Source organism: Macaca thibetana, chromosome 20 (assembly GCF_024542745.1).
Source record: "Macaca thibetana thibetana isolate TM-01 chromosome 20, ASM2454274v1, whole genome shotgun sequence".
Lineage (NCBI taxonomy): Eukaryota > Metazoa > Chordata > Mammalia > Primates > Cercopithecidae > Macaca > Macaca thibetana.
The window spans coordinates 57,399,611-57,424,993 of NC_065597.1; the positions used below are offsets into that span (position 1 = coordinate 57,399,611).

General features: G+C 45.1%; 3 protein-coding genes and 1 non-coding gene across 7 annotated transcripts in view; 1 reads left to right on the forward strand and 3 right to left on the reverse strand.

Moving 5' to 3' along the window:
- GDE1 (glycerophosphodiester phosphodiesterase 1) overlaps window positions 1-2,835 on the forward strand; it is a 241,834-nt gene extending 238,999 nt beyond the window's left edge. For all 3 annotated transcript variants that reach the window (XM_050775023.1, XM_050775022.1, XM_050775024.1), the window contains one exon: window positions 929-2,835. In XM_050775023.1, coding sequence (XP_050630980.1) covers window positions 929-1,076 — 148 coding nt within the window. In that variant the 3' untranslated portion in view covers window positions 1,077-2,835. The remainder of the gene's footprint in view (window positions 1-928) is intronic.
- The window catches only part of IQCK (IQ motif containing K), a 959,718-nt gene that overhangs the window by 354,091 nt on the left and 580,244 nt on the right, over window positions 1-25,383 (reverse strand). The gene's annotated exons all lie outside the window — the stretch shown is intronic.
- On the reverse strand, window positions 6,284-6,424 carry LOC126945165 (U4 spliceosomal RNA). The gene has a single exon (XR_007722333.1). It is a non-coding gene; the product is annotated as a U4 spliceosomal RNA (small nuclear RNA).
- The window catches only part of TMC5 (transmembrane channel like 5), a 61,904-nt gene continuing 43,050 nt past the window's right edge, over window positions 6,530-25,383 (reverse strand). For both annotated transcript variants that reach the window (XM_050775003.1, XM_050775004.1), the window contains 9 exons: window positions 24,768-24,865; window positions 22,202-22,297; window positions 17,983-18,058; window positions 17,677-17,810; window positions 14,802-14,975; window positions 12,768-12,846; window positions 10,304-10,408; window positions 7,868-7,910; window positions 6,530-7,114 (listed from right to left, as the gene is read on the reverse strand). In XM_050775003.1, the coding sequence (XP_050630960.1) occupies window positions 7,068-7,114; window positions 7,868-7,910; window positions 10,304-10,408; window positions 12,768-12,846; window positions 14,802-14,975; window positions 17,677-17,810; window positions 17,983-18,058; window positions 22,202-22,297; window positions 24,768-24,865 (852 nt within the window). In that variant the 3' untranslated portion in view covers window positions 6,530-7,067. The remainder of the gene's footprint in view (window positions 7,115-7,867; window positions 7,911-10,303; window positions 10,409-12,767; window positions 12,847-14,801; window positions 14,976-17,676; window positions 17,811-17,982; window positions 18,059-22,201; window positions 22,298-24,767; window positions 24,866-25,383) is intronic.

The window sequence follows — 25,383 nt, forward strand, 5'->3', positions numbered from 1 at the left end:
TCCTGGGCAGAACCACAGTGAGGACATCCTGTGGGCATCAACCTCCTGCCTACCATCTTACGTTATAGGCACTCCTCCATCTCTCCCCATAAAATTTCCGTTTCCTAACCTGCTAGCGATCTCGGAATAATTTCTTTGGCAGTTCTAGATCTGTGTAGTTCAGCTGATTAGAGTTTAAGTCTAGTATTATTTCAGACGTGCATGATTCAGTTCAATAAATACTTGGTAAGTGCCTACACTATTGCAAGGTTCCATATGGAGAAGCTGAAGATGCAGTGAAGAATCAAAGCCATGATCTCTGTCTTTGTGATGTTTACAGCCAAGTCGGAGAGAGAGAGATGCTAATCAAATAAAAATCCAATCAATACAAAGTTAAAACTAAGATACAGGCTATGTCAGAGAGAACAGTGTGCACAGACTGTAATCTGATCTGGTCATCCAGATCCCCAAGGAAGTGACAGTTAAGCTAAGATCTGAAGGGTGAGTGGGAATTGGGAGGAATCCAGATGAGAGAGAAAAATGTATGTAATGTGCTCTGACAGGGAGGAGCATAGTTCTTTCTAGGAATTGAAAGAAAATTCATATTCTTTCAATTAATTTAAAATGAATCAGCACAGAAAAGAAAGGGGGAGTGTGATGTGAGATGAAGCCAAGGAGACAGGTCGGGGCCAGGTCAGGCACCCCTTCAGTGGCTGTGCCAAGGACAGTTCAATAGTGAGCTACTGAAATGTTTTAAGCTGGAACAGTGCAGAAAGGTTCATGGCATCCTGGGTTTTGGACCAGTCCCTCTGGTCACAGTGCAGAGGCCAGGTAGGGGGCATCCTCTGGGTACTACTGGTATGCAGTGAACACCATACTTAGTGGCCATTATAGATTCCTGAGACAGCTGCTTATTATTCTAACAGGATTGGTTTTCCTCTTTCCCCAGGGCCTACTTGAAGAAGTGGTCAGCTAAAGGAATCCAGGTTGTTGGTTGGACTGTTAATACCTTTGATGAAAAGAGTTACTACGAATCCCATCTTGGTTCCAGCTATATCACTGACAGCATGGTGGAAGACTGCGAACCTCACTTCTAGACTTTTACCCTGGGATGAAACGGGTTCAGAAACTGCCAGGGGCCTCATACAGGGATATCAAAATACCCTTTGTGCTAGCCCAGGCCCTGGGGAATCAGGTGACTCACACAGATGCAATAGTTGGTCATTGCATTTTTACTTGAACCAAAGCAAAACCCAGTGTTGCCACCATGCACCATAGAATGCCAGAGTTCAACACTGTTGCTCTTGAAAATCTAGGTCTGAAAAAATGCACAATAGCCCCTGCCCTGCCCTAGCTGAGGCACACAGGGAGACCCAGTGAGGATAAGCACAGATTGAATTGTACAATTTGCAGATGCAGATGTAAATGCATGGGACATGCATGATAACTCAGAGTTGACATTTTAAAACTTGCCACAGTTATTTCAAATATTTGTATTTAGCTATGTTAACATGTACTGTAGACATCAAACTTGTGGCCATACTAATAAAATCATTAAAAGGAGCACTAAAGGAAAACTCTGTGCCAAGCATCATATCCTGAGGCGTACGGAATTTGGGGAAGCCACTGTGCAATCCAGTGAGGCTTCAATGTGCAAGAACCAAAATGGTAGGGAGGTCTTGAAGCCAATGAGGGATTTACAGCGTCTTGAATGGAGAGCTGCAAACCACCAGGGGGAAGAGTTGCACTTTTCCAGGCTTTTTAGGAAGCTCTGCAACAGTTGTGATTATAGATAGGCAATTAGAACTGGAAGAAACTTCCAAGAACATCTAGGTTTGTCCTCATTTTGCAAATGAGGAAACTAAACTCTGTGGAAGGGAAGGGGTTGCCTCAAAAGTCACAGTTTAGCTGGGCACAGTGGCTCATGCTGATAATCCCAGCAACTCAGAAAGCTGAGGCAAGAGGATTACTTGAGGCCAGACTGTGCAATGTAGCAAGACCCCATCTCTAAAAAAATTAGCCAGGCATGGTGGTGCATGCCTGTAGTCCCAGCTACTCAGGAGGTTGAGGTGGGAGGATCACTTGAGCCCAGAAGTTCAAGGCTGCAATGAGCCATGATTACACCACGGCACTACAACCTTGGTGACACAGTGAGAACCTGACTCTTAAAAAAAAAAAAAAAAAGATAACTAGAACTTCTTGTTTACAGTTAACCAGAAACTATACAAGTGGTTTAACATGCATTATCTTACTCAATCCATACAAAAGTCTTAGGGAGGTGTTAGCACTCTTTCTACTGATGAAGAACTGAGGTACTTCATAAAACCACTTACCCAAGGTGTCTTGAGTCTGTTACAGTTGGCATTCAAATCCAGGTCAGTCTGCCGCCAGAGCCACTACCCTTACTCCTCACTGAATCTGCCTTTATATTGTTGAGCCCATGATCCCAATTCTGCTCTTTCCAATTTGAACTTCCAGGGATTTTACTGTGAACTTGGTAGCAACATTAAAATGAAGTTGAATTTTTTGTTAATGGCAACGCCGTGTGTCTCCTCTAGCTTACCCCCTCTCACCTTTCAACCCCATCTGTGGCCTTTGTCTAGGCCCACAGCTTAGCCATGGCTTCCCTCCTGCATCCCTGCCATGGGTTGCCGGCCTCACACTTACAGCAGCCGAACAGTGATTTTAGAAGGCCACCAGTCCCCACAGCTACATGACAATGAGAAGCAAACTTTTTTGTGACAGATTGTATTGGCATAGGCATGATAGATGGGGCTTGGTACGTTTTGAATCAGCATTTGCAAAAAAAATTGTCTTGAATTTTAAAATGAACAACAAAGATAGGTTCATTGAGTGGAACAAATGTCTAAACTGCATGTACTTCCGTGCCATGTTATGCCTAGAGTGAAAGAGGGAGGAAAAAGTGACCAAAGAAGATACATCAAGCCGGGTGCAGTGGCTCATACCTGTAATCCTAACAGTTTGGGAGGCTAAGGTGGGTGGATCACTTAAAGGCCAGGAGTTCAAGACCAGCCTGGCCATCATGTCTCTACTAAAAATACAAACTTTACCTGGGCATGGTGGCACATGCCTGTAATCCCAGCTACTCAGGAGGCTGAAGCAAGGAGAATTGCTTGAACCCAGGAGTCAAAGGTTGCAGTGAGCCAAGATTGCACCACTACACTCCAGCCTAGGCCAAAGAGCGAGACTCTGTCTCAAAAAAAAAAAAGAAAATACCCTCTGCGAACTGAATTCAGCCCTGGGGTACCTTCTGAGGGTACACAGCAACTGGCAGGGAAGGATTTCTCTTGGGGGCAGTATGAAGTTAATAATATCCCTTGGCCAGGCATGGTGACTCATGCCTATAATCCTGTCACTTTGGGAAGCCAAGGTGGGAGGACTGCTTGAAGCCAGGAGTTCAACACTAGCCTGGGCAACACAGTGAGACCCCATCTCTACAAAAAATTTAAAAATTGGGGCCAAGATGGGAGGATCACTGGAGCCCAGCAGGTTGAGGCTGCAGTGAGCTAGGATTGCACCACTGCACTCTGGCCTTGGCGACAGTTTGAGTCCAATCTCTAAAAATTTCATAATAATAAAAATATCCCTTTGTGTTGTGGGAAGATCTCAAGAGCCAGGAGATTTCTGTCTCTTGATCTTCATCCCAAATCCATTTTGCCTTTGATTCAGCCAGGCCAAATTAAGGATTTAGGTCCTATGCTAAGATGGTAAGGGCTTCAAAAGGTGGAGGATTTGAATGATGAAATAAGGTGTTAATAAGTACTATTAAGCACTTCCTTGGCAGACTTAGTATAGGGTTAATAACAGGATTTGGAATCAGTGAAAGCCAAGTCTACATTCCTAATCAGCAACTTACCAGCTGTATGACCTTGGGTAAGTTACTTAATTTATTTGTAAAATAGGGGTAGTATTCTTGTGGTGGTGGTGATTAAATGAAAGAATGCATGTAAAATCCTTGCTAATTAACATTTACTGACTGCCTATCATGTCCTAGACTGTTTAAAATGCTTTCCAGGTACAGTACTTTTTTTATTCAGGCTGAAGTGCAGTGGTGCAATCTTGGCTCACTGCAACCTCTGCCTCCCGGGTTCAAGCAATTCTCATGCCTCAGCCTCCCGAGTAGCTGGAATTACAGGTGCATGCCACCACGCCTGGCTAATTTTTGCATTTTTAGTAGAGATGGGTTCTTACCATGTTGGCCAGGCTGGTCTCGAACTCCTGACCTCAGGTGATCCACCTACCTTGGCCTCCCAAAGTGTGGGGATTACAGGCATGAGCCTGTAATCTAATGCATGTACACCTCCAGGAGAAGCAGGACTGCACTGAAGTGGAGACACAGGATGGATGTGAAAGGAGAAGCATTCCAGATGGAAGCACTTAGCATCTGGTGAATGAGCAAAAGTGATGCTTTCAGAGAGAGTTCAGATTTCATTGTAGAAGCCCAGGCAGTGGCCGGGCGCGGTGGCTCATGCCTGTAATCCCAACACTTTGGGAGGCCGAAGCGAGCGGCACCTCAGGTCAGGAGTTTGACACCAGCCTGGCCAACATGGCGAAACCCCATCTCTACTAAAAATACAAAAATTAGCCGGGCCTGGTGGCACACGCCTGTAATCCCAGCTACTCAGGAGGCTGAGGCAGGAGAATAGCTTGAACCCAGGAGGAGGAGGTTGCAGTGAGCCAAGATTGTGCCACTGCACTCCAGCCTGGGAGACAGAGGGAGACTCCAACTCCATCTCAAAAAAAAAAAAAAAAAAGCAAAGAAAAAAGCACAAACAGCACGAAGATGACCCCAAAGGGAATAAAATCACTTCCAACATCACTTCCATGGGCTGCCTGCACTGACCCCACAGACAAGTCTCCCTTAGTCCCTGTGCTGCTTCAGAGCATCTACTGCAACTGTAATTAATTATTGCTTAAGTATTTAATTCATGTCTAAACCTGCTAGACAGGCAGCACCAGGAATTGTTCACCATCTTGTTCACCACTAACATTTGGTCGATATTTGTTGAATGGATGGATGGATGAACACTACATACAACTATTACCAAAGATGACACCAAAAGAAATTAATTCCTTCGATGAAGTGAATGAAAAAAATAAGTGAATGAAAAAGTGTGTGGTCAAGTGCAGTGGCGTGTGCCTGTAGTCCCAGCTACTTGGCAGGCTGAAGTGGGAAGACTGCTTGACCTAGGAGTTTGAGTCCAACCTGGCAACACAGCCCGGACTCATCTCTTAAAAATAAAAAAAAAAAGGGAATAAATGACAGCACTGGTTGGGTGCTTGTGTTTCGAATGTATCTTAAATGCTTTCTAAATTCAGTTCCAATTAGGTTTTATGACAGTGATTACTTAAGAGGAGGCTCCTCTCCCCTGAGTAATTGCACCTTTCTGCTGGACCCTTCAGTGTTAAGAACAGCCACTGTTCTCACTCATAGGTGGGAATTGAACAATGAGATCACTTGGACACAGGAAGGGGAACATCACACAGGAAGGGTCCTATTGTGGGGAGGAAGTGGGGGAGGGATAGCATTAGGAGATATACCTAATGTAAATGACGAGTTAATGGGTACAGCACACCAACATGGCACATGTATACATATGTAATAAACCTGCACGTTGTGCATATGTACCCTAGAACTTAAAATAAAAAAATAAAAGCCACATGGCTTGTGAATCATTTGGCAAATCTGCAAAAAAATTATACACACACGTATTCATTACATATGCGCACACACACACATTCCACACATCACCACCAGTTTCATATTTGGTTTGAATAAAACTTTTAATTTATTTTATTTTATTTTTTTGAGACAGAGTCTCACTCTGTTGCCCAGGCTGGAGTACAGTGGTACAATCTTGCCTCACTGCAAACTCTGCCTCCCGGATTCAAGCAATTCTGCCTCAGCCTGCCAAGTAGCTGGGATTATAAGCATGCACCACCACGCCCAACTAGTTTTTGTATTTTTAGTAGAGACGGGGTTTCACCATGTTGGCCAGGCTGGTCTTGAACTCCTGACATTAATGCTGCACCCATTAACTCGTCATTTACATTAGGTATATCTCCTAATGCTATCCCTCCCCCCCTTCCTCCCCACAATAGGACCCCGTGTGTGATGTTCCCCTTCCTGTGTCCAAGTGATCTCATTGTTCAATTCCCACCTATGAGTGAGAACCTATAAGTGATCTGCTTGCCTCAGCCTCCCAAAGTGCTGGGATTACAGGCATAAGCCATTGCACCCAGCTAATTTCTTTTCTTCTATTTTCTTTTTTTTCTTATCCAGTCTCCGTAGAGACTGTCAAAAATTGCCAGTGCTGATTATATTTCAAGTCATCACAGTGGGGGTATTGGGAAAAGTTTCAATTAGCAATAATCACGTCTCGGATAAATCTCACTGGCTACGGTACTGCCACTGTGCAAAGCTAGTTTGATGTAGGACTTTGATGGTCATGTATAACACCTCATAGGGGCAGAACCTCCTCCATCCCTGACTCCAAAGACTCATGTAATCAATACGCAAGAAAGCTCAGAGATGAGACCTCTGGTTGTATTCCACCTTTGGGACATGGGGGATGTTTTTAGTTCTAAGTCACAAATAAATGCAGGTTCTACAATTCAGAGGCTTCATATCCCTGCTTGAGGATTACATGTTTATTTAGGATGGACCACTTTTCTTAGCAACAGTTTCTAAACCTTTGCCAGGTCTGGGAAGTCTGGCAGGAGAGATTTCTAAGAACCAATCAATCATGCACACATTTCTTGAAGATAAAATACATTATTCCCTAGTTGTCTCTTCCTAGGTTTTTGTGGGCTCATTTCAATATTACAACAATCTTTATTGGAAAACCCCAAGTATTTTGTCTTGAAAAATCAGCAATCCAGGTGTAAAAAATAGCAAGGAATGCCCAATTTTACTTTGATATTTACATTGTAGTCAGTTTCTACTCCTGGCTAAAGGCTTGGATTTTCTTCTGGGCAGTTCCTAGAGACACAGGTGGCATGAAAGAAATTGTTCCATTTTCATCTCCTCTCTTTATTTGATTGGTGTCTGGTTACCAAAACAGTCATCAGGCCCTTGGATTACCTTCTTGAACTGATCTTCTAAATCGCAAGTCTAGGTTGGACACAGGAAAGAGAAGTTAACGCAGGCACTCTCTGCCCCATCTCTGCAAGGGAAAGACCAACTTGGCCTTCAAGAGCCCATAGCTTCTCTTGCCTTCCTTGCCTCCTCCTTTTAGTTTCTATAATCTTCCCCCTTGAACTCCCATCACTGGAAGTCATCAGTAAATGCTATCCCCAAAACATAAATGGGTTTGTTTGTTTCCTGCCCAGAATTCACTCTCCTGGCATCGGCCCCAGATCTTCCTTGGGAAGTCACCCTTCCCTACTCTCGGTCCCTATGGTCTTCATGGTTGTACCACCTGTATCGACAGATGAAATCATGTGACCAAGGGAACTGCCACATTTTTGTAGCCACAACAATTGGTTCATAGACAGGGACATCACCCAGTCACATCCTATGAAACACCATGAGAATCCTCGGTCCCTCAGTCTTTCCCACCAGACTGACTCTGAGAAGATATAAGAAGTTGATAAAGCTGTCTTGCACTTATTAAGAAGAGTCTATTGCAAAAGGAACTAACGTGGGTAAGAACGGAACTGAAAAAAACCGAGTTCTGGTGACATTGTGAGTTCCTGCATTAGGCTAGACCTAAAGCAAGAATTATTCTTGGAATTTTGCTTAAGCCAGTTTGGATCCAGTTTGCAACTGAAAAAGTAACGGACACACGAGCAATTCTACACTTATCTTAGGATATTTCACCAGAAATATATTAGTGTCTTATTCTGTCCCAGTTCAATTACTCACCAAGACTGCTATCACGTTCCCCCAAATGCAAAGCGTCTTGTTGCTGAAAAAGTAAAAAACAGGCAACCACGTCACGGAGGAAGAATGCAGATTCTGGGTCTTGTTGCATAGTTGGCACAATTTGTGAGCCCTCCACCGTTTTAAAATTAAGGGATGACAGATTAAGGCCAAGTCTCTGCCATAGAAATATTGAACATGTTTTGTTTTTTAGGGAGAGTGATTCCATTCATTCATTCCACAGATAATCTTTTTTTTTTTTTTTTTTTTTTTTTTTGACAGAGTCTTGCTTTGTCTCCCAGGCTGGAGCGGAATGGCATGATCTCAGCTCACTGCAACCTCCACCTCCCAGGTTCCAGCGATTTTCCCACCTCAGCCTCTGGAGTAGCTGGGATCATAGATGCCTGCCACCACGCCCGGCTTTTTTTTTTTTTTTTTTTTTTTTTTAGTAGAGACAGGGTTTCACCATGTTGGTCAGGCTGGTCTCGAACTCCTGACCCCAAGTGATCTGTCCACTACAGCCTCCCAAAGTGCTGGGATTACAGGCGTGAGCCACCGTGCCCGGCCATTCCATAGATATTCACTGAGCATTCATATTATGCCAGGTAATAAATTAGAACCTGGGGTGACAAGTGCACAGACATGGTCCCCACCTTCAGAGGATCTACCTTTAGGCCTCTAGATCCCTTACCCAAATTGTGCTGACAGTATAAATTTGCACAGATGGAAAATTACATGTCAGTCACTTCTGTCAAGATCACAATTTCCAACATGAGTGGCATTTGCATTAAGGTGGATTTACTGTTCATCTGTATTTTCAGGACACTCAGGAAGCAAGCAAGGCTTTGGAATTAGAGCAGGGTTTCATGTATCTTTATATTCTCTTGATAAGAATGAAATTGATTAAATCTTTTTAAGGGAATGATATAGCACTATCTATTAACATTGTCATGTACATGCTTTGTGGCAGAAATATTCAGAAAAATACTTTTTAATTTTTTTTTTTTTTTTTTTTTTTTGACATGGAGTCTTGCTCTGTTGCCTAGGCTGGAGTGCAGTGGCATGACCTTGGCTCACTGCAACCTCCACCTCCTGGGTTCAAGTGATTCCTGTTCTTCAGCCTCCCAAGTAGCTGGGATTACAGATGTGCACCACGACACCCAGCTCAGTTTTCTTGTTTGTTTGTTTTTGTTTTTTATATTTTTAGTAGAGATGGGTTTCACCATGTTTGCCGGGCTGGTCTTGAACCCCTGACCTCAAGTGATATGCCCGCCTTGGCCTCCCAAAGTGCTGGGGATTACAGGAGGGAGCCACTGCGCCCAGGGTAATTTTTTTAAGAGATAGGGTCTTGTTCTGTCTCCCAAGCTGGAGTGCGGTGATGGGATCATAGCTCACTGTAGCCTCACTCAGCCTCACTGGGTTTGAGCAATCCTCTCACCTCAGCTTCCTGAGTAGCTGAGGCTACAGTTGTGAGCCACCGTGTCTAATTATTGAAAATTTTTAAGGGATGGGGTTTCGCTTTGTTGGTCTTAAACTCCTGGCCTCAAGCAGTCCTCCCCTCCCACCTCAGCCTCCTGAGTAGCTGCGATTACAACCGCACAAAAAATAATTGTAACAAAATATTTCATTACCTACTGTTTTGAGTATTTAAAAACATAGAAACAACCCAAATATCCAAATATGTACAGAATTAAACATCGTCCAAGATATAGTATTAAGTGGTGGGCTGCGGGGGAGGGAAGTTATGATACTATTTGTATAATATAGCCTCACTTTTGTAATAAACAAGTAAAGTGTTGGTAGATACAGGTATGTTTGCAGATGCCTAGGGAAATAGATTTGCAAGACTAGACACTGAAGTATTCATAGTGAGATGAGATTTCAGGGCCCTTTTCATATCAGTGGGATCTACTTCTGTATTATCAGGGTTGTGAAAAATAAACGTGCAAGTTCCATGAGGGCAGGGGCTTTGTTTTGCTCACCGTAACCCCAGCACCTAGAAAAAGTACAGGCATGAAAAGTGCTGAATAAATGAATATTACTTTTCTTTAGGCTCACCGCAACCTCCGCCTCCTGGGTTCAAGCGATTCTTCTGCCTCAGCCTCCTGAGTAGCTGAGGCTACAGGCGCATGCAGCCACGCCCAGCTAATTTTTGTATTTTTAGTAGAGACGGGGTTTCACCATATTGGCCAGGCTGGTCTCAAACTCCCGACCTCGTGATCCACCAGCCTAGGCCTCCCAAAGTGCTGGGATTACAGGTGTGAGCCACCGCGCCCAGCCATGAATATTACTTTTTAAGTAAAAACCACAGAAATACTTAGACAAAGAGTGAAGGGCCCTTCCGTGATCCCAAGAGCTTGGTCTGTAGTTCTCTGATGCGCCTTTTACATGGAGGCAAGTTCGTGTCCCAGGGGTCCCCAAGGCAGTCTCCAACCTCACCTCCACCTCTCTCCTTTCCAGAACGAGTGAGCTGGGGTTTGCTTTCTTCTCCATATCCTGCAGCTTGATCAACTTTTCTATCAGGAACATTTTATCTTTGCCTTCCTACCAAGAAGGAAAACAAAACCAGAAAGAAACAAAAACATGAATGAATGATGGTATGGAATTGAGAAAGCAATTGATGGGAAGAACATCGATTTTCAGGCAGGTAGGGTCCTAGAAGTTGGATGGAGGTTGCTGCCATCTTTTGGTGAAAGAAAAGAAACATTTCACAGTAAAACCAAATTATCCCCCAGAGCCTTCCTGCACTGTAATATTCTCCTCTAAAGCAACAACCCTAACAGGCTTGAGAAAGTAGCCTTCAGAAGTCGGCTGCTGGAAGCAACTTACATGCCACGTCTCAATAGCCAGGAAAAATGGTTTCCAGTATCCCCCATAGGCATGTGCCCCAGAGCGAGACTCCGTGTCAAAACAAACAAACAAAAAGATATATGTAGGATATGGAAAATATGAAACAGATGACCTACATTCTTTAAGAATAAAAAGGGCCGGGCACGGTGGCTCAAGCCTGTAATCCCAGCACTTTGGGAGGCCGAGACGGGCGGATCACAAGGTCAGGAGATCGAGACCATCCTGGCTAATTCGGTGAAACCCCGTCTCTACTAAAAAATACAAAAAACTAGCCGGGCGAGGTGGCGGGCGCCTCTAGTCCCAGCTACTCAGGAGGCTGAGGCAGGAGAATGGCGTAAACCCGGGAGGCGGAGCTTGCAGTGAGCTGAGATCTGGCCACTGCACTCCAGCCTGGGCCACAGAGCGAGACTCCGTCTCCAAAAAAATAAATAAATAAATAAAAATAAAAAAATAAAAAGAAAAGAGGAAGTGGGGAGGGGAGGTGGTAAATGGTTATAGAGTAAAAGAAAGTTAGGCATTTCAGCTGGGCGCGGTGGCTCACGCCTGTAATCCCAGCACTTTGGGAGGCCGAGGCGGGTGGATCACTTGAGGTCAGGAGTTTGAGACCAGTCTAGTTAACATGGTGAAACCCCATCTCTACTAAAAATACAAAAATTAGCTGGGCATGGTGGCACACACCTGTAATCCCAACTACTAAGAAGGCTGAGGCAGGAGAATCACTTGAACCTGAAAGGCAGAGGTTGCAGTAAGCCAAAATCATGCCACTGCCTTCCAGCCTGGGAGACACAGTGAGATTCCGTCTCAAAAAAACAAAAAAAAAAGAAAGAAACAAAGGCACATCAACCAAATGCAACATGTACCCCCTTTTCAGATCCTGAATTGTATAGTTCTAATATAAAAAGACACTTAAGGGGACAACTGGGGAAACGTAAACATTGGATACAAGATGATAATAATAAATTATTGGTAAGTTTTTTCTTTTTAAGTATGATGATGATATTGTAGTTATGTTTTTTTAAAAGTCTTTATCTCGGCTGGATGTGGTGGCTCACGCCTGTAATCCCAGCACTTTGGGATGCCGAGGCGAGCGGATCACCTGAGGCTGGAAGTTTGAGACCAGCCCAACCAATGTGGAGAAATCCCATCTCTACTAAAAATACAAAATTAGCCGGGTGTGGTGGCATGTGCCTGCAATTCCAGCTACATGGGAGGCTGAGGCACAAGAATCACTTGAACCCGGGAGGCAGAGGTTGCAGTGAGCCAAGATCGCTCCACTGCACTCCAGCCTGGGCAACAAGAGTGAAACTGTCTCAAAATAAATAAATAAAATAAAAGTCTTTATCTCATAGAGATGTACATAAAAGTTTTAATATATAAAAAATAATATAAAGCCTAAGATTTGCTTTAAAATAATCCGGGGAGCCAGGTGGAGTGGCATCTGCCTGAAATCTCAGCCACTCCGGAGGCTGAGTCAGGAGTTCAGGAATTTGAATCTAGCCAGGGCAACATAGCAAGACCCCCACCTCTAAAAAAATAAAATAAGGCTGGGTGTGGTGGCTCTCGTCTGTAATCCCATCACTTTGGGAGGCAGGTGGATCACCTGAAGTCAGCAGTTCGAGACCAGTCTGGCCAACATGGTGAAACCCTGTCTCCAATAAAAATATAAAAATTAGCTGGGCGTAGTGGCGGGCACCTGTAATCCCAGCTACTTGGGAGACTGGGGCAGGAGAATCGCTTGAACCCTGGAGGTGGAAATTGCAGTGAGCCGAGATTGCGCCTCTGCACTCCAGCCTGGGCAACAAGAGCAAAACTCTGTCTCATAATAATAATAATAATAATAATAATTAATAAGAATAAAAATAAGGGATTTGCTGGGAAGAGAAAGCGTAGATGAAATAAGAATATAAAAACATTGATGGTTGTTAGGGCTGACGGCAGGGATATGAGAGTTCATTGTAGTATTCTCTTTATTTTGGAGGATGTTTGAAAGTGTCCCTTATACAGCGTTTAAAAAGGGTGACAGTGGACATCAGAGGGATGCAAGGGGACTTACATTAATGATCTGCTCATGGAGCAGCCTGATCATAATCTTCCTTCCCTCTGTGATCTGCCAGTAAAGATAGGTGATGATTCTGGAAGAGGAGAAAAGAAAGAATGACAGACACTCTTGCCAATGTTTTGCAGGCTCCGAATTTCCACTGGATGCAAAGGAACTGGAATCTGTGCTGCAGATGGATTTGGGCCCAAATGTGTTTTTGAAAACTCATGTCAGGGTGAGTTATAGTTTAAATACATTGGAACAATGGTTCTCAACCTGGTTGCTCATGGAATCACCTGGAAGGGGGAAATAAGCCCATGCCACAGCCCCTCTTCAGACCAATTAATTTAGCATCTCTGGGCATGTCATCTCCTTAAAAGGAGAACAGCAGGTATTGCTTTCTTAATAAAACAAGTTTAAAAAAATCCCTAAGACGATGGGGCGTGGTGGCTCATGCCTGTAATCCCAGCACTTTGGGAGGCCAAGGCAGGTGGATCACTTGCGGTCAGGAGATCGAGACCATCCTGGCTAACACGGTGAAACCCTGTCTCTACCAAAAATACAAAAAGATTAACCGAGCATGGTGGTGGGTGCCTGCAGTCTCAGCTACTCAGGAGGCTGAGGCAGGAGAATGGCATGAACCCGCGAGGCAGAGCTTGCTGTGTGCTGAGATCGCACCACTGCACTCCAGCCTGGGCGACAGAGTGAGACTCTGTCTCAAAAAAAAAAAAAAAAAAAAAAAAAAAAAATTCCCTAAGCCAAGAAGATAGTATATAATCTTTCCTCCCTTCCCCAGAGAAGAGGTCTTGCTCTGTTGCCCAGGCTGGAGTGCAGTGGCACGATCAGAGAACACAGAGATCAGCCTCAAACTCCTAGGTTCAAGCAATCCTCCCATCTCAACTTCCCAAGAAGCTCAGACTACAGGCACAAGCCACTGCAGCAGGCTAAATAACTTTTAAAAAAACTATCAAAGTAAGATCGGGCAAGGTGGCTAACACCTGTAATCCCAACACTTTGAGAGGCTGAGGCAGGAGGATAACTTGAGGCCAGGAGTTTGAGACCAGCCTGGACAACACAGGGAGACCCCATCTCTCAAAAAAATTTAAAAATTCGCCAAGTGTAGTGGTACACACCTGCAATCCCAGCTACTTGGGGGCTGAGGTGGGAGGATTGCTTGAGCCTGAAAAGGTTGAGGTTGCAGCAAGCCATGACCATGCCGCTGCAGTCCAGCCTGGGTGATAGATCATGACCCCATCTCAACCAAAAGAGAAAGGAAAGAAAGAGAAGGAAGGGAAGGGAAGGGAAGGGGGAAAGAAGGAGAAAGAGAAAGCAAGAAAGGGAGAGAGAGAGAGGAAGAAAGAAACAAAAAGAGAGAAAGGAAGGAAGGAAGGAAGGAAGAGAGAGAGAGAAAGAAAGAAAAAGAAAGAAAGAAAGAGAGAAAGAAAGAAAATAAAAGAGAATGTAAAGGAAGGAACAGAAAGGAAAAAGAACGGAAAGGGAAGGGAAAGGAACGGAAAGGGAAGGGAAAGGAACGGAAAGGGAAGGGAAAGGAACGGAAAGGGAAGGGAAAGGAACGGAAAGGGAAGGGAAAGGAACGGAAAGGAAGGGGAAGGGAGAAAGAGAGAGTGACGGAGGGAAGGAGGAAGGGGAAGGGAAGAGAAGAGAAAAGAAAAGAAGAAAAGGAAGGAAAGCAAGGAAGGGAGGAAGGGTATAAGGAAGGATGGAAGGAAGGAAGGGAGGGAGGGAGGGAGGAAGGAAGGAAAGGAGGAAGGGAGGAAGGGAGGGAGGGAGGGAGGGAGGGAAAGGAGGAGGAGGGAGGAGGGAGGGAGGGAGGGGAAGGAAAGGAGGAAAGGAGGAAGGGAGGAAGGGAGGGAGGGAGGGAGGGAGGGAGGAAGGAAGGAAAGAAGGAAAACTACCTATGCAAGGGTAGAGTCACCCAGAACACTGAGCTATACTACAGCCATTTGCTTTCCAACCAAACATCCCCACTGCTGTTTCCCCCGAGAGCTCCTGGCTTTCCCTGTGAGATTCCCCAGATACCACACTCACAGCACAATGAGGGTGAGGATGAAAAAGAAGTGCACACTTCCAATGAGGTTCCGATAGATCCAAACAACCCACAGGTAGCCAGGCCGTGTACTCAGGGTGTCGATCCAGCTGTAGATGGAGTGAATGAAGAAAGGCAGACCTCGAAAAGGACCACAGTCAGCTGAAGGCTTCAATCTGGTCAAACAAAGATGGAAGAACATCTCTAGCACAAGACTCAGGGATGGTTATTTTAGAATCAGGGTGTCCTTTCTGGGCTCTGGGCCTGAAAACATCAAGTCTTGCCTGATCCACTCACACCCGCTTCCCAAAGAAACCCTCTTGCTCACAGCCTTGCTGGGGTGACCTGCACTCCAAGGACCGGCTCTCAGATCAGAGGGATCACCTCACCCAACAGCAGCCAATCCAAAGGCCAGGCAGTGACTTCTGCGGTAACTTGGCTCAATGATATGAATGGGGGCAGTCAGACTCTTTTTCTTAAGAACTTGAATTAAGGCCAGGCACTATGGCTCATGCCTCTAATCCCAACAGTTTGGGAAGCCAAGATGGGAGGACTGTTTGAGCCCAGAAGTTCAAGACCAGCCTGGGCAACATAGTGAGACTCCATCTCTACAAAAAAATAAAGAATTAGCTGGGCATGGCAGCACATGCCTGTGGTCCTGGCTACGTAGGAGGCTGAGGTGGGAGGATCGCTTGAGCCCAGGAGGTTGAAGCTATAGTGAGCTGTGATCACGCCACTGTACTGCAGACTGGGCAACAGAGCAAGACGCTGTCTAAAAAAGAACTTGAATTAAAGCCAAGTATGGTGGCTCGCCTGCAATTCCAGCACTTTGAGAGGCCAAGGCAGGAGGATCACTTGAGGCCAAGAGTTCAAAACCAGCCTAGGCAACATAGTGAGACCCCCATTTCTAAATAATAATAATAATAATAATAATAATAATAATAATTAGCCAGGCATGGTGATGTGTGCCTATAGTCCCAGCTACTTCGGAGGCTAAGGTGGGAGAATCACTTGAGCCCAGGAGTTTGAGCTATGATTGTGCCGCTGCACTCCAGCCTGGGTGACAGAGTAAGGCCCTGTCTCAAAGAAAGAAATTGAATGAAGAAGCATAAAGAGGGAAGCCTGTTAGCTATGGAGGAATGAGCAGAAACTATACAGCAACAAGGAACTGGTGAGGAAGAGAGAGAAGAGAGTGGATACGCCAAGAGGAGCAAGAATGTTGTGGAGTAAGGAACTGAGGGCCCCAGTTTCACGGGTGTCCTAAAAATCATCTCCCTTGTTCATCAACCATGGTTTATTCTGTTAAGCACTATTCTAGTCAGGCTCTGGGGACTTCACATTAAGCAAGTTCCTGCCCTATTGGGCTTACATTCTGGTGGGAAAAATGGACAATCGTTGAGTAACAATTAAACAAAGACTCACACAGAGGCATTCCTGATTATGAATGATGGAATGAAGGAAAGAAACTCAGGCCCGAGGGAGAGAAGCAGTGGGGAACTGAGAGCAGACAAGGAGGGCTGTGAAGGTCAGATCTTGGAGAGGACCTTGGAGCTGAGAATCAGAGGGTGGAGAGGAGGCAGCCAAGCAAAGGGAGTGGGGAGAGGACTTCACTCAGAGGACTCTGCCCATGTTGGGAGGGGCTTGCTGGCTTCCAGGAATGGGGTGAGGGCGGTGGGGTAGGGTACAGTGGAGCCAAAGGGAGGTGGGGTTGTAGAGGTGGGAGGAGCCGGGTTCATCCTGCCTTTCTGTTAATTTAGATGAAGTTCTGTTCCGGATGTGGAGGAACAGGGTGCGGGGGCATCTCCCCATTCTGGGAAGCTTCAGTTCTTGGCAGAAGTGAGAAAGCTACTCCTGACTATGGCTGTCAGATGGGTGGTGATCAAACGAGGATGTATTCCCTCCCTGGCTTTTAGTGTCTGTTGGTTAGCCAGGGAACTTAGGTTAGACACTGTATTAAGCATGTCTTTTTATTCTGATGTTTTAACATCTGGGGTCTTACTGATTCCAGCTCCCTGGGCTAGCTGCCCTTCCTTGGGCTAGCTTACAGAGCCCACTTTCAAATGCAAACCAACCGATCCAGATCCCACACCCCCAACCGCCCCCTTTATCAGGCTCTCACATCTGGGCCACCACTCCCCTGCCCTAATCACCCCAGGGCCAAGTGCCAGACAACTGAGGGCAGATCCACATCCCATAGCCTACTGACAAACCAGCCAACCCTAAACCTGCTTCCCCTGCCTTGCCCATTCCTTACCATAGAAAACCACAAGAAAGGCTCTAGCCCACGTTTCCCCTCACTCCCTCTGCCTCCTGACCTACCCCGATGCTTCCCTCTGTGGTCCTTTGTGGCACAGAGTGCCTCCCCTTCTCAGGAACTGTGAGTAATAAACTATCTTTCTAGTGGTGGTCATTCCTGACCTGTTGGGCTTCACCACACCTAGATTATTTATTTATTTACTTATTTATTTATTTATTTACTGAGACAGAGTCTCACTCTGTCACCCAGGCTAGAGCGCAATGGTGCAATCTTGGCTCACTGCAACCTCCACCTCCCGGGTTCAAGCGATTCTCCTGCCTCAGCCTCCTGAGCAGCTGGGATTACAGGCATGCACCACCACGCCTGGCTAATTTTTGTATTTTTAGTAGAGACGAGTTCACCATGTTGGCCAGGCTCATCTCGAACTCCTGGCCTCAAGTGATCCACCGGCTTCGGCCTCCCATAGTGCTGGGATTATAGGCGTGAGCCACTGCGCCCAACCTCACCACACCTGAATTGTAATTAAACCTACATTTTAAAACACACACCCATCCGCCCAGTCTCTAAAACCTCCCCCAAGGCCACCTTCTCCTACCTCCCCCAAGGCCACCTTCTCCTACCTCCAGATGGTGATGGCCAGGGTGCACAAGACCCCGGTGAAGGATGGGAAAAAGAGCAAGAGGATGAAGAAAGTCATCATCTGTGAGGCCCGCCAGGCTTTGCTCGGAGGCTGGAAATTCATCATCAGGCTGATCTGAAGAGAGAGAGGCAGCCACCTCCCATCTGCAGCCACAGCAGCAGCAGAGGAACCCCAGCCAGGCCCAGCTTCCTGAGACCTTTGCAGAGCCCCCTTCCCCAGCTTTAAGCGCCACCAGGTCACAGGCGACTGAACAAAGCTAACTGATGGCAACGTCGGACTGACTCACGTTTTTGGCGTAGAACATGATGAAAAGCATAATCATTTGGATAAGGGGCAGCAGGGGGCAGAAGAAGATTCCAATCCTGCGAGGGAGAGAGGGTGAGTGTCAGAGGCCGGGGGAGACAAAAGGAGTCGAGGTGAATCTGGGATGCTTGGAAGGAAGAGAAAGAGGATGTTGTGGCCTGGATTGTGTGTCCCCAAAATCCATATATTGAGGCCTTAACCCCCAATATCTCAGAACGTGACTGTATTTGGAGACAGGGCCTTGGAGAGGTGCTTAAGGTAGAACGAGATCACAGTAGGAGACCCTAATCCAGTACAACTGGTGACCCTAAAAGAAGAGATTAGGAGGCCAGGAATGCTGGCTCACGCCTGTAATCCCAGAACTTTGGGAGGCCAAGGCGGGTGAATCACCTGAGGTCAGGAGTTCGAGACCAGCCTGGCCAACATGGTGAAACCCCATCTCTACTAAAAATACAAAAATTAGCCAGGCATGATGGCGCATGCTTGTAATCTCAGCTACTTGAGAAGCTGAGGCAGGAGAATCGCTTGAACCTGGGAGGCGGAGGTTGCAGTGAGCCGAGATTGTGCCATTGCGCTCCAGCCTGGGCAACAGAGCAAGACTCCATCTTAACAACAAAAAAAGAAGAGAGTAGGACATAGACACACAGAGAAACGAAGACCTTGGGAAGAAGATGGCCGTCTATAAACCAAGGAAAGAGGCTTGAGACAGATCCCTCCCTTATGACGCTCAGAAGAAACCAACCCCACCGGCATCTTGATCTTGGCCCTCTGGCCTCCAGAACTGTGAGATATGAAATTGCTGTTGTTTAAGCCACTCAGTGTGTGGGACTTTGTTATGGTAGCTCCAGCCAACTAATACAGAGGGGGCCTGCTTCCATCCCAGCAAATGAGGCAGATTCCTACCATACCCAGTATCCTCAGCTGCCTTCTTCCCAGCTCTGAAAAGGAGATTTTATAGAGAAATCACCCATCCACCTACTAAACCAACAGACGGTATTCAGCATGCCCTAAGCTAGCGTGTCCCAAATTTAGGGCATACCCTATGCTTTCCCCGCCTTTTTCTTCCTCCCCCATGGTATTCAAGTTCTGAGGTTCTGTAGGGACAAGGCATTGAACAGCGCTGAGTTCCAAATGAGAAAGGCATTCCCTTTCCAACTCTCCTGCAGTGCTCGTGAGCAACAAAAGGAGAAAATCTCAGTGTGGTTCTAGAATGCTGTAACTCCTAACACATGCCAATCTCCCATTTTTTAACAAAAAAGGAGTAGGCTTTGGGCTGAGAGACTTGGCAAACAGTAACATCTCGCTAGAATTTAGTGACATTTTGGAATGGGATTGCTTTTATTTTTCCAGTTATTTGCGATTTCTATCAAATGGCACTGGTTTTCCATTTATGATCGTAAATAAAGACTCCCTTAAAAATGTATGTGAGAGGCCAGGCGCAGTGACTCACGCCTGTAATCCCATCACTTTTGGAGACTGAAGCGGGCAGATCACCTGAGGTCAGGAGTTCGAAACCAGCCTGGCCAACATGGCAAAACCCCTGTCTCTACTAAAAATACAAAACTTAGCTGAGCGTGGTGCCAGGCGCCTGATGTTTTGACATCTAGAGTCTTACTGACCCCAGGAAGACTGCTGATGTTGGGAAAAGCAGTCTGGCCATTTACAAAGGCCTTTCTTCCACATCATTTCAACTAGGATGCCATTGGGCAAGTTACTTAAACTCTCTCTAAACCTTAGTTTTCTAATCTTTATATGGTGGACATACTAGTAGGACAACCCTACTCACAGGGTTTTTTGAGAGGAATAAATGGGCATGGTGGCTCACTCCTGTTATCCCAGCACTTTGGGAGGCTGATGAAAAGCAGTTATCATCTACCATGACATTATAAAAAAATGTATTTGAGTAAAAAAAAAAAAGGCAAATGATAAAAAAAAAAATTAAGTAGATAATAGCACATCTACTTAAAAAAAAAGGCAAATGATAAAAAAAATTAAGTAGATAATAGCACATAAAATTAAGTAGATATAACATCACTATACCAAAAATTAGGCAGGCTGGTGTACAATAGACTAAAACTTGGGAAACATGTTCCTCACTTCATCTCTATCACTGTCCCTAACATATATCCTTTTCTGTCATTATATTATCTTCTTGTAAAACTCACAATCACAGGCAATATTCTCCTAAAACCCACAAAGGTTAGAACTGTAATAACCATGGAAAAAAAGAAAAGATACGTGTTTCTGATTATGCTTATTCGTGATTTAGCAACAAAAATCTCAAAGGCCCAGAAGTCATAATGGTAATTTCTTTTTTTTTCTTTTTGAGACGGAGTGTCGCTCTATCTCCCAGGCTGGAGTGCAGTGGCATGATCTCGGCTGACTACAACCTCCGCCTCCCTGGTTCAAGTGATTCTCCTGCCTCAGCTTCTCTAGTAGCTGAGATTACAGGCGTCTGCTACCACAGCTGCCTAATTTGTATTTTTTAGTAGAGTCAGGGTTTCACCATGTTGGCCAGGCTGGCCTCGAACTCCTGACCTCAAGTGATCTGCTCACCTCGGCCTCCCAAAGTTCTGGGGTTACAGGTGTGAGCCACCATGCCTATTTAAATCACCTCAAAAACACTGTGAGTAGGTATCTCTACCATTTAAAGATTAAAAAACTAAGGTTTAGAGAGAGTTTTAGTAACTTGCCCAGTGGCGTCCTAGTTGAAATAATGTGGAAGAAAGGATTTTGTAAACTGCCAAATTGCCAGCAGGTGATCTAGCAGCATGCAAACACATCACTTATTAAACTACCAAAGAAAGGTCCTCACTGTGTCTAAAAAATAAACTCATTAACTTTGAGTTATTTGCAGACAGTCAAATCACCCAGGGCAACTTTAAAGAGTCAGAAAATAAAACACTCTCCCGTTGTATGACATATTAGTGTTTGCAAAGCAGTTTTCATCTACCATGGCATTTAATCCTCAACATGATTCAAAGGCAACTATTCTTTTTTCTTTTTTTTTTTTTTTTTTTTTTTGAGACAAAGTTTCATTCTTGTCACCCAGGCTGGAGCGCAATGGCACGATCTCTGTTCACTGCAGCCTCTACCTCCCAGGTTCAAGTGATTCTCCTGCCTCAGCCTCCCAAGTAGCCGGGATTACAGGCACCCACAACCACGCCTGGCTAATTTTTGTGTGTATTTTAGTAGAGACGGGGTTTTGCCATGTTGGCCAGGTTGGCCTCAAACTCCTAGCCTCAGGTGATCCGGCCTCCCAAAGTGCTGGGATTACAGGCATGAGCCACCGCTCTGGCCTTTTTTTTTTTTTTTTTTTGAGACAGAGTTTCACTCTTGTTGCTCAGGCTGGAGTACCATGGCACAATCTTGGCTCACTGCAACCTCCGCCTCCCGGGTTCAAGCGATTCTCGTGTCTCAGTCTCCCGAGTAGCTGGGATTACAGGCATGTGCCACCATTCATGGCTAATTTTGTATTTTTAGTAGAGATGGGGTTTCACTATGTTGGTCAGGCTGGTCTTGAACTCCTGACCTTAGGTGATCCGCCCGCCTCAGCCTCCCAAAGTGCTAGGATTACAGGCTTGAGCCACCACACCTGGCCTTAAAGGCAGCCATTCGTATATGCATTTACAGATGAGTCTGAGGCTCAGACAAGCACAGTGATCTCCATGAGTGGCAGAGCCAGCCTCAGAATTCAGTTTATCCTGTTCTAAATCCAATACTTTCAAATTAGCAACACCCCATCAGATGGAACCTGGGAATGTGATTCACCATACAGAATTCCGGCATTAACTGCATCATGTTAAAATAAATAAGGAAAAGTAAGGCAGGAAGATTGCTTGAGCCCAGGAGGTTGAGGCTGCAGTGAGCCATGATCATGCCACTGCACTCCAGCCTGAGCAACAGAGTGAGACCCTGTCTCAAAAATAAATGAATAGGCTGACATGGTGACTCACACCTATAGGTGGCCTCCAGGCCTCCAGGTTGGGATCCCTGCTCTATGCTGATTCTTGTCTGAAGTCCTTAAGCTCTCATAAAGGAAAATGGTAGTCTAAATGCTAAATTCATGGTTCTCAGACTGGCTGGATGGGGTATCACCCATGCAGCTTTAAAAACAACAGATTCTGGGACTTTGCCACCAAAACACCAACTCCACAGTCATGTGGGAACCACTGGGCATTTTGCTGAGTCACAAAACTTACCACACCAGAGTTTGTGCATAGATCAGTTCTAGAACGTTCCTGGCAATGTCAAACTCCGGAAGGCCAAGACTTGTGATCAGCTGCATCCCAATGATCCTGTGAAAACATACTGAGTTTAGTACCCAAACCATAACTCCCACTTTCAGAAGATCCCCCACAGACTAGGACAATCAAAAGAGACCCTCACCAGCTTAAAATAAAGTCATAAGTTCCCTTGAAACTTTTTCAACAGTTCTAAATCTATAAGCATGTTTTTGAAGAAGTAATTGAAGGGATTGAGGGAAAACTAATTTAACACAATGCAGTCAAGTGGGGGTACTGCTAAAGTGGTTTAAAAAGTTCTAGAGAACATTTGTTACCCTGAACATTTAAATTATCCCACTATTATCTTATACCCCTCTTTGCTAATTAAAGCTTCTTTTTTCATGAACCGGATAAACTCAGCACCTCTCAACTCAAATAAACATTTTTACATTTTTGGTTGCTGCTATCAAATTAATTATGTTTCCCTGTGTTCTAAATCCACAAGAAGGAAATCAAGTTTCCATTTACTCTGGGGAAACTTGATTCCATATTAATTTATTCATAAAGAGGAGGTGCCAATTAAGAAAAAGTTCTGTCAAAAAAAAACCTCTTCACCCTTTTTTTTTTTTTTTGAGATGGAGTCTTGCTATGTCACCCAGCGTGGAGTGTAGTGGCGCAATCTCAGCTCACTGCAACCTCCACCTCCCGGGTTCAAGCGATTCTCCTGCCTCAGCCTCCCAAGTAGTTGGCATTACAGGCACGCACCACCACGCCCGGCTAATTTTTGTATTCTTAGTAGAGATGGGGTTTTACCACATTGACCAGGCTTCTCTTGAACTCCTGACCTCAGCTGATTCACCCGCCTTGGCCTCCCAAAGTGTCGGGATTATAGGCATGAGTCATTGCACCCAGCCAAACCTTTTCACCTTTATGTCCAGGCCCTCAACAGAGACTAGAATAAAAGCACATTTTGGCAAAAACGAATGAGGAAATTTGGCGTTGAATCTACCCACTGATAAAATAATCAACATCAGATCATCTATTTATTTATTTTTTTTGAGACGGAGTCTTGCTCTGTTGCCCAGGCTGGAGTGCAGTGGCCGGATCTCAGCTCACTGCAAGCTCCACCTCCCGGGTTTACGCCATTCTCCTGCCTCAGCCTCCTGAGTAGCTGGGACTACAGGCGCCCACCACCGCGCCCGGCTAATTTTTTGTATTTTTTAGTAGAGACGGGGTTTCACCGTGTTAGCCAGGATGGTCTCGATCTCCTGACCTTGTGATCTGCCCGTCTCGGCCTCCCAAAGTGCTGGGATTACAGGCTTGAGCCACCACGCCCGGCCCAGATCATCTTATCTGATGGTCAGACCATCTTATTACTAGAACAGCTTGCGGAAACACATAAATGTCTATAAGGAATGAGAGGCTCATCATATTATTTAAAAAAAGAATTACTAAATTTAAAAAACCAGACATGGGACAATGACAGTGCCTCAATTCTGTATATATTGTATCTAATATAAAATTAGTACATCAATTCAATTAAAACAATGAGAAAAATCTACATGTGCTGACATGGAAAGATGTCAAGGCATAGTGGCAGATCAATAAAAGCATATTCTACAATATGTTGCAGTGTGACTCCATTTTTGCTTTTGAAAATTATGTAGTATTATATAGTAAAGACACACACAGAACAATGTGTGCATAGAAAAATCTGGAGGAATATATACTAGAATATTAAAATAATCTATAGTGGATAAGATTTCTTTTTTTTTTTTTTTTGAGACAGAGTCTTGCTCTGTCGCCCAGGCTGGAGTGCAGTGGCCGGATCTCGGCTCACTGCAAGCTCCGCCTCCTGGGTTTATGCCATTCTCCTGCCTCAGCCTCCTGAGTAGCTGGGACTACAGGTGCCTGCCACCTCGCCTGGCTAGTTTTTTGTATTTTTTTGTTTTTTTAGTAGAGACAGGGTTTCACTGTGTTAGCCAGGATGGTTTTGATCTCCTGACCTCGTGATTCGCCTGTCTCGAACTCCCAAAGTGCTGGGATTACAGGCTTGAGCCACCGCACCCAGCCCAGATTTCTTTTTTCTTCTTTTCTTTCTTTGCCTTCTTCTTCTTCTTCTTCTTCTTTTTTTTTTTTTTTTGAGACAGAATCTCCCTATTTTGCCCAGGCTAGTCTTAAACTCCTGGCCTCAAGTGATCCTCCTGCCTCGGTCTCCCAAAGTGCTGGGATTATAGGCGTGAGCCACTGCCCTCGGCTGGATAAGATTTCAAATGGCTCAGTTTCTGTCTTTTATTTCCAGAATTTGTTTTCAAAAGGTTGTAAAAGGTCAACTGAACCAAGTGAACTATGAGAACAGAACTGTCAGGTTAAGGTGAAATTTTAGCTAATTTAGAAGTGAACAGTATCCCCAAGGACAACAGGCAGACTTGGAACAATGCACGCTTTGAGTATGTCAGGGACCTGTACGTCCCACTCAGCCAGGAATCAGGTTCTGGTTACAGCATCGGGCACTAATTACTTAAGAATGACAAATATTTACCTCCTCAGAAACTCTCCCAGGAAGGAATCGGCTAAAGAGAACACAAAATCCATCAGAAGGAGACGGTAGATGTCCTGGCCAATGAGAGTTTCCCAACACTGGAAGGCAAACAAGAGTCCGGATGTGGGAAGGGGCTGTGGCCTCAGCTCAATTCTCCTCTGTTCCTGGCTGTATGTACCCATTAGGACATAGCTAATGGTTGGGTTTGACCAAGTCCTTGTGTACTCAAAAAAGTAGATCCACTCTGAAAATATGCAGCTGAGTTTGTTTTCAAGGGTGTTGTTCTCTTTTGGGTTTCCTTCTTCCCCTGATTAAAGCTTGCCTTCCACACATACCCAAACTTTCCCAGTTCGTGATCTCTCCCTGTAAAACTTTTCATCCCTGCCCTATCCCCTCTGGATCCCATTTCTCAGCCAAGGGTAATCAGTTTCTTCAAGAGAGCAGGAAGTGCCAATGGCTAAGAATGCCTTCACTCTTTTTGCTTATTGACCTTACAAAAAATCAATTAATGTCTGCTTGATTAAGAAAGTGGCCTAGAGGTTTAGTAGGCTAGTGTAAACTGGAAGCTCAGATTAGTCAGTTTATGAAAGTAGTGGCTAGGAACTTCTGCAGGAAG